The following is a 12828-nucleotide window of genomic DNA, read 5'->3' on the forward strand; positions in this document are numbered from 1 at the left end:
AGATTCATCCGTAGGCCTATGTCAAAGCACAGTAAGACACTGGTATCACTGTTAGGAAAGAAGTCCAGAAAATCTTCAAATACTGAGAAGATCTATGTGGTAGTTTGTGGCTGTGTGTGGAAAAACTAGAAGCATGAGCTACAGCGGTAGTATGCACAAAAATTGGTCATGAAATTACAAAATCATTAGGAGTTACTTTTGAGAACTCCGGGATGGTAAGTGAAACACCAGAAGGTCAGAAACTGAAATACGGTGCCTATCTTTTAAAGAGAAGCTGTGGCAGAGTGAAGTTACCATAAATTTCAATTATCTGTGGATGACTTAAACGTTTTTCCAGTTCTAAGACTTGAAAGAGAAAAAGGAGATGAGCAACCATTAATCATTCTGATTTTTTAGTCTGTTGAAAGAAGAGAAACACCACTTCTCTAATTTTTAAGTAAGGCTGTTGACGCATCTTCAAACGCCATCTTTAGATGCTTCTGAGGGCAAGCCTAGACACTACCAGCTGCACAGCTCCCTTGTCTTTTATGCAAACCCAGGTACGTGCTGCTGTGTATCCCAAAATCCCTATGTCCCCTTCAGTCTGTCTTGCCACTGCCTCCCGGGCTGGAAAGGCTTATCGGATTCTGCAGCACGCCATGAGGGGAGATACCCCTACAGAAAAAGCTGTGCTTCCTTTTGGCAGGATTAATTTGATGGTGGTTCAGGAGCCTGAAGAAAGCAGGGGAGCACCAGTGGCGGCAGAGAGAACTAGTTGGGGAGGAGCTGGGCACGGGGAGATGGGCCTTGCCAGCACTGGCATCGATTTATGTGAAACCCCAACTATTGAAAAGCAAGTACAAGGCTGGGGCAGCTGGGAACCGCTGTAGAAGAGCTCCTAGCCAAAATAAAGGCGCGTTGAAGAGTCTAGGCCCCTATCCTGCGGTCAGTGAAGTATTATTCCTTCAGGAACCGGGATGAGGGAAGAAAGAGCGCGGTTATCCCATCCGCGGGGAGCGCCGCGGTGGCAGAGGCCACTGCGAGGAGTTCAGCACCGCCAGCGGGAGGGAGCGCTGCGAGCGCCGGCCGGGCAGAGGCTCAGCTCGGCAGAGGAGCTCCCCCGCCCCGTCCCCGGTGCCGCTGCGGGAGCGAAGGGGCCCACACCGGCCCCGCCCCCCTCCGGGGCACGCCGTGCCAGGACCGCCCCTCCCTCTGCCGTGCGCCTGCGCCTGGCAGCGCTTCCGGCTGCGCAGCCGCCGACTGACGTAGCTTCCGCTGCGAAGCGTTTCCGTGCCGTCATTTCCTCTCCCGCCGCCGCGATCGCCGTTTCCTGCCCGGCCGGAGGGGACTCGTGTCCCTTCCCAGGCTCCGTGCGCGCGCCCCTCGCCGCCGCCCCGCGCCCCCCTTCCCCCCGCTGCACTCGCCTCCGGAGCCGCCGCCGCCATGGCCATGAGGCAGACCCCGCTGACGTGCTCCGGGCACACACGGCCCGTGGTGGACCTGGCCTTCAGCGGCGTCACCCCCTACGGCTACTTCCTCATCAGCGCCTGCAAGGGTGAGCGGGGGCGGGGGCGCCCGTGGCGCCGACCCCCTTGTTTTAGCCCGCCCGGCGGGGATGCTCTCGCCCCCGGGGGGTGGGTGGGTGGGGAGCGGGGGGTGGGCCGCGCCGCACCTCCGCCCTGCTGCTCGTAGGCCGCGCATCGCCTTCCTGAGAGAGGGGTGTTGCTGGGGCGGGAGGAGACCGTGGGAGGGGGCCGAGCGGCCGGTGCTCGCCGGGGCAGTTGTGCCGGGGTTCCCTGATCGCCCAGCGAAACGCGGGTACTTCAGGAGTGACACCGGCTTACGGTGTTGCCGAACGAAAAGGGGAGCGGACAGCTGATTTGCGTGGTGCTTAGGTACTGGGTTAGCCTAGGGCGTATCAAAGCCCGCATTTGCCCAGTTTGGATTCAAACTGGGGCGAGCCTCGACAAGATTTCTGCCCATTTCTACCGTCTGTGTGCATAAGCTGTAGATTTCGAAGCGAGCTCCCGTTTAACCAGGGCAGCTGCCTTGCTGGACATAGAATGATGACATCCACCTCCTTTCCCATAAGAACTCTCTTCTCACTATGTGAACAGCATTTCCCCTTCATACATGTGTATGTTAATCTTGCGCATGTATTCATAAGTTTAAAAGCACGTTGCTTTCTGCCTTGGAGTTCTTCCAATTCAGCTCTACATCTTGTGTGAAGAACTTTTTGATAGCCTCCCAGAAAAAAGAATCACAGGAAAGGCTGTTTCATTTTTACAATATCTCTGTATGTGTTTTAAACCTATCTGATTACGAACGCAAGATTTATTTCTGAGTACTGTTAGTCTGAAAATACTGTTCTAAAGTAAAAAAACAAACCTGTCCTGCCTACAGAAAACTTGAGTAATAATAAAACCTAAATGAAGTGCTCCTTTATATCTCTCTTCTACCTTAACACAAACATAAAGAAAACTTTTATCTTATTTGGAGTAGTATTTTAGTGTCTATACAGTTTTAGACGCATGCAGCAAGTACTGCTGCATATCTAAGCTCTTCAGCTAAACTCATTTACAAAGAACAGCTTCATAAAGTAGGTGGTATTTCCACATGTTGGTGCAAGGGAATCTTTTTTTTAAAACAGCTTCCTTTTTTTATCATGTTACCTGAATATTGATTTTGTTTTTGTGAAGATGGTAAGCCTATGCTGCGTCAGGGCGACACAGGAGACTGGATTGGCACGTTTCTAGGTCATAAAGGTGCTGTTTGGGGTGCCACTTTGAACACGGACGCCACTAAAGCAGCTACAGCAGCAGCAGATTTTACAGCGTAAGTGATTAACATTCTCTGAAGTCTGTATTTTGATTTTAGTCTATAGTGCTCTTTGGTGACATATAGCTGTAGTAAATTACTGATTCATTTGTTTTTCTTTAGTGATTGTTAACTTACTTATGGCTAGCCAAATTAAAACCTAGACTTTTAGGTTCTTGAAAGCAGCTACAGTTAATTCCGTCATGATGAACAACTATGATTGCTTCTTGGTAAATATACTTAATTACCATACAGGTTTGCTAGAATAACATATCTATGTGGCTTTAGTCTCTGGCACTGTAGTTAAGCAGAGTTGAAAGAGTGATTTTTATTTTGCTTCTACCAGTTAGCTTTTTTTTATTACAAGGAAACTCTTGTGAAAATTCTAGCGAAATACTTCTTTGATTTTTATTTTTTTGTCGTTATTTTGTGCTGTTTGCAGCATATATTAATATTTGGCAAGTTGAATCCTGTTTGTAGAGGGCAAGGTTTATTAATAAAGTTGCAGAGAAGAGCTGCCTTTGTCTTAAAACTAAAATGCTAATTAGTCTGCATTATCCTAAAGAAGAGGATAAAGGAAAATGGTGGGATAGTACAAAAAAAACCTTTAGTAAAAACCATCTAAAGTATTCTCATTGACTAACTGGCTTATAACGTGTAAGAATGTAGCATTTATGATAAAATGTTATGATCGTGTCAGGAAAGATTGCTTACAGACTGATCTGACTGTCCAGGTTGATTTGTCCTGGTGCTACTAAACTATAAATGTTTTCTCTTGCCATTTAGCAAAGTGTGGGATGCTGTGTCAGGCGATGAACTCATCACATTGGCTCACAAACACATTGTCAAAAGTGTGGATTTTACACAGGTATGAAAAACCTTTATATACCTTATTCACCACGGAATTAAGCTCTTGAGTATGTTTTGCTATTAGTTACTTTTCTACTTTTTACATATGTATCTTAACAGGCAAATAATCTAGCCATAGCACTTCTAGTTCTTAAGATTGTAGCTTAAATGTAGAGATTGTAGCTTAAGTGTGTTAGATGCTGTCTGAGAGAAAGAACTGTTATTTTAAGACTCATGGAGGAAGGCTGATATTTTGATTCAAAATAGAGTTGACCCTTTATAACTTCTGTTTCAGGATAGCAATTATCTGTTAACAGGTGGACAAGATAAACTGTTGCGTATCTATGACCTGAGCAAGCCAGAAGCAGGTGAGTCTGCTTTTAGAACTGATTCTTGGTTTTTGGAGTTAAATAGAAGTTCTGAAATTAAGAGCTACTTTCTGCTATGAATCACAAAAGACAAAGTTGAGAGTTGTTTTACAAATGTAGTGTCTATAACCTTTTGCTGTAGTAAGATAATCTGTATGTTTTAAGTTTACGCTACAATGCATTTCAAAGATAGCATGTTTCAGTTCAACACAGACTCATTAGAAATAGGTCTAATTAATTAAAATTTAGACATCTGAAAGAAAAAAGACTCCACATATTTAATTGTGTTTAAATTCATGTTGATACTGAACTACTGATAATTGATGTGAAGCTAGAGAACCTTGATATTAAACTAGTGAAGCTTTTTAAATTTAGGCAATCAGATACCCAGTTTACATTTATCCTGTTGCTGGAATAAGATCTACAGATAAAGTCATAAGTGCTTGAAGTAATTTTATGGTTTCTAGTAAATGGAAATCCATACAGCTTAAGAAAGCTCCCAAACTGCTGCATGACATGATTCAATTTTCTTACATGTATTAAAATATTTGGCTTTATTTTAAGAACCTGACGTTGTCAGTGGACATACTTCTGGCATTAAAAAGGCTTTATGGAGCAGTGATGACAAACAGATTCTTTCAGCTGATGATAAAACTGTCCGGTAAGAAAAAGTAACTTTCAGTTTTCTAAGAAGCTCACTTCTATTTATTGTCATAATCTATGTGAGAAGATAGTAATGTTTTTGGTAAAGGATGTAAGTAATACAGGCTATTTGATCCTAGTTACTATAACCGCATGCCTAATACAGTTCTCCGCTGCTGTTAGAGAAACAACTTTTGTAATAATTCTAATTTGTCCCATAAACGTGTCCTCCCTGATAAGAAGAGGTGGTCTTTGAGAACTGCATAGTAGAATAAATTTATGCCTTTTGCAATCCTAGAGAAGATAAATTTATAGATGAGGTCTTGTGCATGCACATTGTGCTGAGGTGTTGCTGCCTTGTCGTCTGCAATCCAGCCTTGAAAGATGCACAAGGCATGGACTAGCTAGGCACTGGAATAAAAGACTGGGAAAGGTTAGTGCACTGTTGATAGACATAGCCCTCTTTCTCTGCCATGCTGATAAGTTGAGTAGACTTCAGTGTTTTTAAGATGGCTGATCCAGTCATGGTTAAGTGTTTTGTTTACTTTATGCCCAACTGGTAGGAGATGTGCTGAAACCTAGGCAAACCTGGCTGCTGGGTGACAAAGACCATTCCTCAAACTATGCTGTCCAGAAAAGATGGGAGATGTGCCTAACTGCTCCCTCAGCTTTCTGGCTGATACAACCAGTGTCATCTCATGCCTAGCTGTCTCACCATTCTTATATTTATGGCACAAAGAAGAGAGGAATAGAATGGTCTTTTCTGCTTTGTGGAAGGAAGGATGGGAGCAGTGCAGTTTCCCTGTAGTCTCCTTCTCAGCTCTAGTTCTTTTCAGTTTCCTAGTGTTCAAGATAGGCAAGAGCCTAGTCTTGCCTGTTTTTCTCTGAATTGTAGAAATAGAAATGCAGCAGTCAGCTAACGAATGAAGATTCTTACTTGTCGTAGCAGAACAATTTAATTTCTTTTCTGTTTAGATAGCTCTTGCACCCCTAGATAGAAAACTGTGTTATCTTAAATGAATCTCTGTTCTTTGGATAAATTGTCATTAGTACCTCTTTGCCTTTTGAGGTAAAAAGGCAGAATGGAATCTTCAAGCCTTGCTTCTAGAAAGCTCTATTGCTCAGGAGAACTACAACAAGATTTTTATTCTCCAAGAGAATCCTTGAGTAGTGAAATGGTATGTGTACCATTTCATGTTTTTGCATTAAGCTTCAAAAATAGCAGTATTTTAAAGTAAGCATGTCTTAAAACTTTGCCTAGGTGAGAATGTAGGTAAGGATGCCACCGAAAACCCAAAGTCCCTGTGGAATCAAAACACATTCTTTGTTAGATGACTTTCTTGATCCAAATCTTGCCATGGATGGGAGGTGAAAATTGTTTCATTTGCTGAAGTAATCTGAGAGTCTTTTTTTCTTTTTTGTTTCTTCTTAAGCCTCTGGGACCGGAGTACCATGACCGAAGTGAAGGCATTAAATGTTGCCATGTCAGTGAGCAGCATGGAATATGTTCCAGAAGGACAGATACTTGTGATAACCTATGGGAAGACTATTGCTTTTCATAGTGCAGAAACGTGAGTCCAAAACACAGAATTTTCACAGGTTGAGTAATGGGCTTAGTTGTGGGTAAAAACTGACTGTACAAGGCCACAATCACCAAATTGTCAGAACTGGCATTAGCGGACATCTTTGCTTGCCATCTTGTCAGAGGCAGAGTGTGGAACAACTACCCTTTTCTAAAATGGTGAACCCAACTGTCTATAAGATGCTAGACTGTAAAGGTTTGGTGCCATTTTTGTATTTCACACTAATTGTAATTGTGATTAAATAAATTTCAGCCGGGGTTCAGTGCAGTGCTTTTCAGAGAACTAATCACTTGTACATCTCTGATGTCTTAAGAAAGCAAGTTACACATTTAAACATATTCCAGAAAGTAGTTCTGAATGTGAGCTTTTGTTTTGCCTATTCTGTACTTGTTTCTAAGTTGATGAGCATGATTTGCAAGTATTAAAACTTGTTTCAGAAACTGTGTGCGGGTGTATTCTATTTTTCTTAAAAGCAGTTGTGATTAGTAGAATCGCAGTTTCTTTGCTCTCAGGATTTTTTTTAATGAACTTTGTTAACAAACTTTTCTCCCTCAGTCTAGAGCAGATTAAATCATTTGAAGCACCTGCTACAATCAATTCTGCATCACTTCACCCTGCAAAAGAATGTTTGGTTGCGGGTGGTGAAGATTTTAAACTCTATAAATATGACTATAATACAGGAGAAGAATTAGGTATGTTTGTCTTCTATAATCAACGAGTTCTGAAATGGGTATTAGATTAATGAAATAATGACTGATAGATGAAGCTGTTGTACTCAAATAAGGTCTTAGCATAGCATGCTGTGCAAGAGGATGAAAAGGTATATTACCAGTTAAGCATTTTTCCTATCTTGATATACTTAGTTATTCTTCTAGAACTCATTAAAGCCTCCATTAAACAGCTCTTTGCACCTATCTAAAAAAAAAGTTCTCATTCTGTATTGCTGCAATAGCAAGCTGTATGTTCAGTGTCATACTATAGCATTCATTAGATAAGTCTGGTGAGTTGCACCTACTTGCTTTTATGACAAATGTGATATGTTTGTGTTAATGTTGGCCAAATGTATTTAAAAAAAAGTGTATTTCTAAGTTTGTTCGTTGATTCTGTTCTTGTTTAAAATTGTCTGTGTGTGGAGTGAGTGGTTGAAGGAACAGAGCGTGTGTACTGTGTGCTACTGACTTGCTTTGTAGTTTTGCCTAGAATAAATAAGCACCTGTTTTCTTGCAGTTAATAAAACATTAATATGTTACCTAAATTTGAGATTGCCAAGATAGCTATAGAAGCTTTGTTTTGCATCAGAAGTTAAATACTGAGAAAGTGCCCCCCATCAGTATTTTTTCCCCTCCTCTGGTCAGTTTTTACTTACTAATTTCAGTTGTTGGCTGAAATTTGAAATTAATGGTCTTGATACATTCTCTTATAGAATCTTACAAAGGACACTTTGGTCCAATTCACTGTGTGAGATTTAGCCCTGATGGAGAGTTATATGCAAGTGGCTCTGAGGATGGTACACTAAGGCTGTGGCAGACTACAGTAGGGAAAACCTATGGTCTTTGGAAGTGTGTAGTTCCTGGTAAGTGTGCGCTTGTTCCTGGTGAAACTTGGCTGCTCTGTGTGCACTTTTTGAGTAATACCTATCATAAGTGGTAAACATCACTGAATTTCATACAGTAACTACTGTCTTCCCAGGGTCTGTACATCCACTCAAGTCTATTAGATTTAAGGATTTACTTTTGTAGCTGTCATTTAAGCAATTAAGTTCAAATCTGTAAGCTTATTGAATATAGACACTGTGGAAATTTAAGCAAATAGTCTGATGTATTTATATGTTAAAGAGCAAGAAATATGAAATACCACTTTTATAAGTCTTAGAGTTAAGAATCTCTATAAAGAAGTGTGGATGATAGTTTTATTTTATGTTGTACTTTGGTTCTCTAAACTTGGTGGAGGGGAAGCAATGTCTAGAAAACTGCAAGTGAGTATTCATTAATGGAATTGCTTACCCAACTGTTTCTCCTCAACACTAAAGTAAGTGGAAAACTGTATTTTTTTTGATTAAGGTGGGTGGGGGAAACTGAAGGTACTGACTGTTCTTTCTCCCTCCTCTCTACAGAAGAGGAGAATGCCGAAGCAGCAAAAGCAAGGACCACCCTTCCAGGAACTGCAGAGGAGGAAATAGGTAATGCACTGAACTGTCAGCTTCAACTCAGCTAAGTGTTAAAAGATCAGTCAAGATGGTAGCATTCTTTAGTATGGAAGAGGTAGTTTTCCTCAAGACCTTCTGGCATTTTTCATTCTTCTCAAAAGATCTTTGAGTGCATTTTGCTGAAAATGACCATGTGCTAAGCGTCAGAGTAGTCACTAGAGCTGTGCAGGCTGAACAGATGAGATGGGGTAGAATAACTGCATCAGGTTAAATGGGAAAACAGACTGAACTGGTCTTTAAGCAATCCCTGCAACATTCCTTTGGTTTATATATCTAAGGTGAAGTTAAATAATACCTTTTTTTATTTAATTGCAGAAGATCTTGCCTCTGAAAACTCAGATTCAGTGTACAGCTCAACTCCTGAAGTTAAAGCCTGATTATTGCAACTGTTACGTGACATATGGACATACGAGACTAAATCAAGTGAACAGTGATAAACAGCAGCCTTCCAGAGTGCGCTCTCTACATAAGGCAAAGATGGGCAGTAATTGATGAGAATGCGGTGGAACTGGCTAGGTGTTGTCTGTAAGAGAACTGAGTATTCAAAAAAAAAAAAAAAGACACAAGTAGTAGAGTTTTGCTATCTTTTTAGCATAACTGCCTACTGTCTTTTCAAAGAAGTGTGTGAGCCAAGATCCAGTCTCTCCAATTTCAATTAGACTCATTGTAGTGTGTTTTCTTTATTATGGAGAAGAGATACAATGGTTTTTACCCTTTTTTTTTTTCTTGAAAGTTGGAAAATTTGGCTTTAGTTGGAAAAAAAGGGATTATGTACTAAAAGTATTTGGTTTGGGTTTTGTTTCATTGTACACTGCTTCTGAACGTTTAACTGTTTTCAGTTGTCTGAATAAAATGCCTCTCAAAACTCGTATCTTACTATTGAGCGTTGGGTTCATGGAACGGAAACGCAACCGAGTTAACGACGTAATCCTTTCTAGCATCTTGGTTTTGTGCTATACAGAGGGAAAGCAATAAGAATGTTTTAGTGTTGGTACAGAGGGTGGCAAGTTCTTTGATCTGTAAGCTTTGTGTCTTTTTATTCTTTAAAGTTTGAATGTAAATGTGAGAGTCTCAAATCAAAAACGGTGAAAACTCCCCAATTAAATGTGCTGCCTGAAATATTTGGTTGTACATGAAAATCTTAGAGGTTGGCTATGAATCTGTATAAAGCTTGGGTTTAGTCCTCCAGACTGGATAAAAAAGTTACTCTTTCAAGGTTACAAGTCATATTTTCTTCATTAAAGAAAATATTGCCATTCTTCCACTTGTCATTTCCTTTAATGTTATGCTGAAAAGTTACATAATGCATTCTGTATGGAAAGGAGAAAAGTTATACAGAAGTATATTTATTCATGCAGCTTTTTATTTTTTTCATATTCATACTTGTCCTTACTGTTCTTTGGCATTTTTTCCCAAGAGTACAGTAATACCATCATCTTAGGAAATTGAAGCCTAACATTTGAGAACTGGGGTATACACTGAAGCATGGGCAATTCTGTCTGAATGTAAGAAAATACTTTTCCAGTGTGAAGGGCAGTCAAACACTGGAACAGGCTGCCTAGAAAGTCTGTGAAGTCTCCCCTCTTGAAGATACTCACAACCTAACTGGATGTGGCCCCAGGGAACCTGCTGTAGCTGAGCCTGCTTGAGCAGGTTGTTGGAGTCCGGTGGTTGATAGAGGTCCCTTCCAGCTTCAACTGTTGGGGTGGGGGGAAGTAAGGAAAACAAAGAATGAACACATGAATCATGGTTTCTTATTGCAGTAGTGGTGTTAAGGATACATTACCTCACAGACTTTATTCCAAAATTAGTTTTGCAGTTATCTATTTGAATTTTACTCTGAAAACAAGCAACTTGCAACCCTCTGATTTACAGCTAATTGTTTCAGCCTTATCATCAATTCCATTAAGGCTTATGAGGGCTCTAAATCTAGTACTTCATTTATAAGCTGAAGGATGTGTTTGAAACAAACTCTCGCACCTCGCCCTATGGTGAGACTTCTTGCAGGTGTGGTCTTTGTGCTGTGTTTGAAGTAGGCTGTGTAACGTTTCATAGAGAAGTCTGGAATCGCGTCCTCAGATTTCAGAGCTGTGACCCTTTGCTGCTTCACATGATGCTCTTGTGAGTTCGTGGTTTCTTTGTTAGCACTGAGCAAATAGGGCTGAAGCGGGAAGATGCTTCATCTAAATGCGAATATTAACAACGTTTAATACTTTTTTCATGTGAGTTTGTGTCATTACAACTTGGGAAAAAAGTAAAGGCCGTGAAGTTGTCGGTGTTGTCACTGGGCTTTCATTTTGCTGGTATTACTAGGAAGTTTTACAAGGTTGGTAAGTTCATAGAGCCTGTTGTGTACGTGTGACACTAGTCTCTACCTGAAGATTCAACTCGAAGAAATCGGAAGTTGCCTGGACTCGTTATCATCAAGACGGCACGTTAGGTGTTATTTATCACTCAAAGAACAGAATATCCTAGTAATTCCCGTCACAAAACGGCAGCGGTCTCTTACCCAGCGGATGCTGAAGGGTGGGGGTAGGCCTTGGCTGCCTTGTTACCGACAGCTCCGGTGCGGTGGGCTCGACAAGAAGGCGACGGCAGCGGGGGAACACCGTGCCCCCGGGCCTTGGAGCAGACCCGACGAGCCCGCCCGCCACCGCCCCTTCCTGCCCGCGCGGGGCGGGACCGGCGAGGCCGAAGTCTGCCCGCCCCGCCCGGCCGTGGCAGCGGGGGCGCAGAGCCGCCGGCAGCGCGGGCCATGGCGTGCCGAAACCCGGGCACCGAGCTGGGTAAGGGGCGGCGGCCTACGGGGAGGGCCGGGGCGCCCCACCGCGCGGGGGCCGTGGAGAGGGGCCCAGTCCCGGGTCCTCCGGGGCGAGCTGTTAGCTGCGGAGCCCTGGCGTCAGGGGTTCCCGAAGCGGCAAACCGGGCAGCGCTGCGCGGGCAGGGCCGCCCGCCCTGGGAGCGGGCGGAAAAGTGCCGGTGAGCGCCGGGCGGGTGGGGCCCCGGGTGGCTCCCGGCTGCGGGGCCGGCCTCCCGCCTGCGCCTCTCCCCCCGACCCCGGGTGAGGCAGCTCGGCGTGTGCGAGGCAGGCTTGGTTTAATGAGAAGCCAGAATAGAAATAGACTTAGGATTCCTTTAGATCCTGTAACGTACACTCATGACATGTCACCGGGAGGCCTGTAGGAGGTTTATTTTCCCTTTGGTACTTAAGGTTAAACAGAAGTTGAGGTTTGCTCTCACGTATGGCCTCGGCTTGAGGGGTCCGAGCAGGGTGCCAGGTTGTAGGAGGGCCGGCGCTGCGGGACTTGGCAGCCCTAGTCCTGTCACAAAGCTGGGCCTGGTCCCTTCTTGCTCACCTTTCAGGTTCTAACTGAATAAACCACACACACACCCACCCCCCGAGGATTAAAACGCTCTTCCTTAGTTGGGTTCTGATTTGCAGACTCAGGACTTCGCCTCTCCTTATCGTTCTCCTTGTTGCTTGCTCTCTGAAGACTGATAAGGATTTTCCAGGTGTTTGCAGGTGATCTCCAGACCTGAAAGGTGGCTGTGCGTCAGGTAAGGCAGAGAGCAGCCAGGAAAGGGTTTCTCTGCTATGTCCTGGCTGGAGCTCCTCTTTTGCTGATTGCTGGGGGTGAGGAAGGAGAAAGGGCTACAGCTTTCTGACTTCTCCACCCAGCAAAACTCAACTGCAATGGTGGAATGAATTAAGGTGATTAGCCTTCCTACAGTCTGCCTTTAAGGTATGATAATCTGTCAATATGAGTAGATCGGCAATTAAGTGGAGGAGATACAGGGGTGGCATCATGGAAGATGGGAAGCGAAGGACAGCTGGTGTGGAACAGGGAGACCTCAAAGTCAGCACAAGCAGAGTTCACGTGGCTACACTCCTGTCTCTAGTGCAAGCATGGGCATTTTTACGGAGCTAACATGCAGTTTAAATGATTAGCCTGTGGACAACTGAGAGTTGACGGTGTTTTCATTTGCCAAAATCATTGACATGTTGTAACTCCTAAAAGTGAGCTCAGGAATTGCTCTCTGATTTTCTCATTTGTGGGCTGCTTGCAGGGACAAGTGATTTTCAACTCTAGCTGTCTGATCAGCATCTTTTTCCTGAAACAAATATGTTAATAATGTAGTGGCAAAACTTCACTGTTAGGAAAAAAGCTAACATGGAAGTTGGCAAATGCACTCCAGTTACTTTAAACTAGGTGCGTGTTGTGCTTTTTCTTACTGTAAATTTAATCTTACAATTAATTGTCAGTATGTTTGGGGAGTCCAGAAATTTGAATGTGAAATCAGTTCAGTTCTTATCAAACAGTCATCCTCTGACAGACAGACATACATGTAAGGAAGGCCGTGCTGCCGAATGGGAAATTATTGG

General features: G+C 43.2%; 2 protein-coding genes across 3 annotated transcripts in view; both read left to right on the forward strand.

Moving 5' to 3' along the window:
* The first annotated feature begins 1422 nt into the window (after positions 1–1422).
* Positions 1423–9692, forward strand: STRAP (serine/threonine kinase receptor associated protein). The gene is made up of 10 exons (XM_059816772.1): positions 1423–1534; positions 2679–2814; positions 3583–3664; positions 3941–4013; positions 4578–4674; positions 6089–6226; positions 6794–6930; positions 7662–7811; positions 8352–8417; positions 8760–9692. Exons 1-10 carry the CDS (start codon positions 1423–1425, stop codon positions 8819–8821), a joined length of 1053 nt encoding a protein of 350 aa, XP_059672755.1. The 3' UTR covers positions 8822–9692.
* A 1506-nt stretch (positions 9693–11198) lies between these two features.
* The window catches only part of DERA (deoxyribose-phosphate aldolase), a 53782-nt gene continuing 52152 nt past the window's right edge, over positions 11199–12828 (forward strand). For both annotated transcript variants that reach the window (XM_059816910.1, XM_059816911.1), the window contains exon 1: positions 11199–11230. In XM_059816910.1, coding sequence (XP_059672893.1) covers positions 11200–11230 — 31 coding nt within the window. In that variant the 5' untranslated portion in view covers position 11199. The remainder of the gene's footprint in view (positions 11231–12828) is intronic.

Source organism: Gavia stellata, chromosome 4, assembly GCF_030936135.1.
Source record: "Gavia stellata isolate bGavSte3 chromosome 4, bGavSte3.hap2, whole genome shotgun sequence".
NCBI classification, from domain to species: Eukaryota; Metazoa; Chordata; class Aves; order Gaviiformes; family Gaviidae; genus Gavia; species Gavia stellata.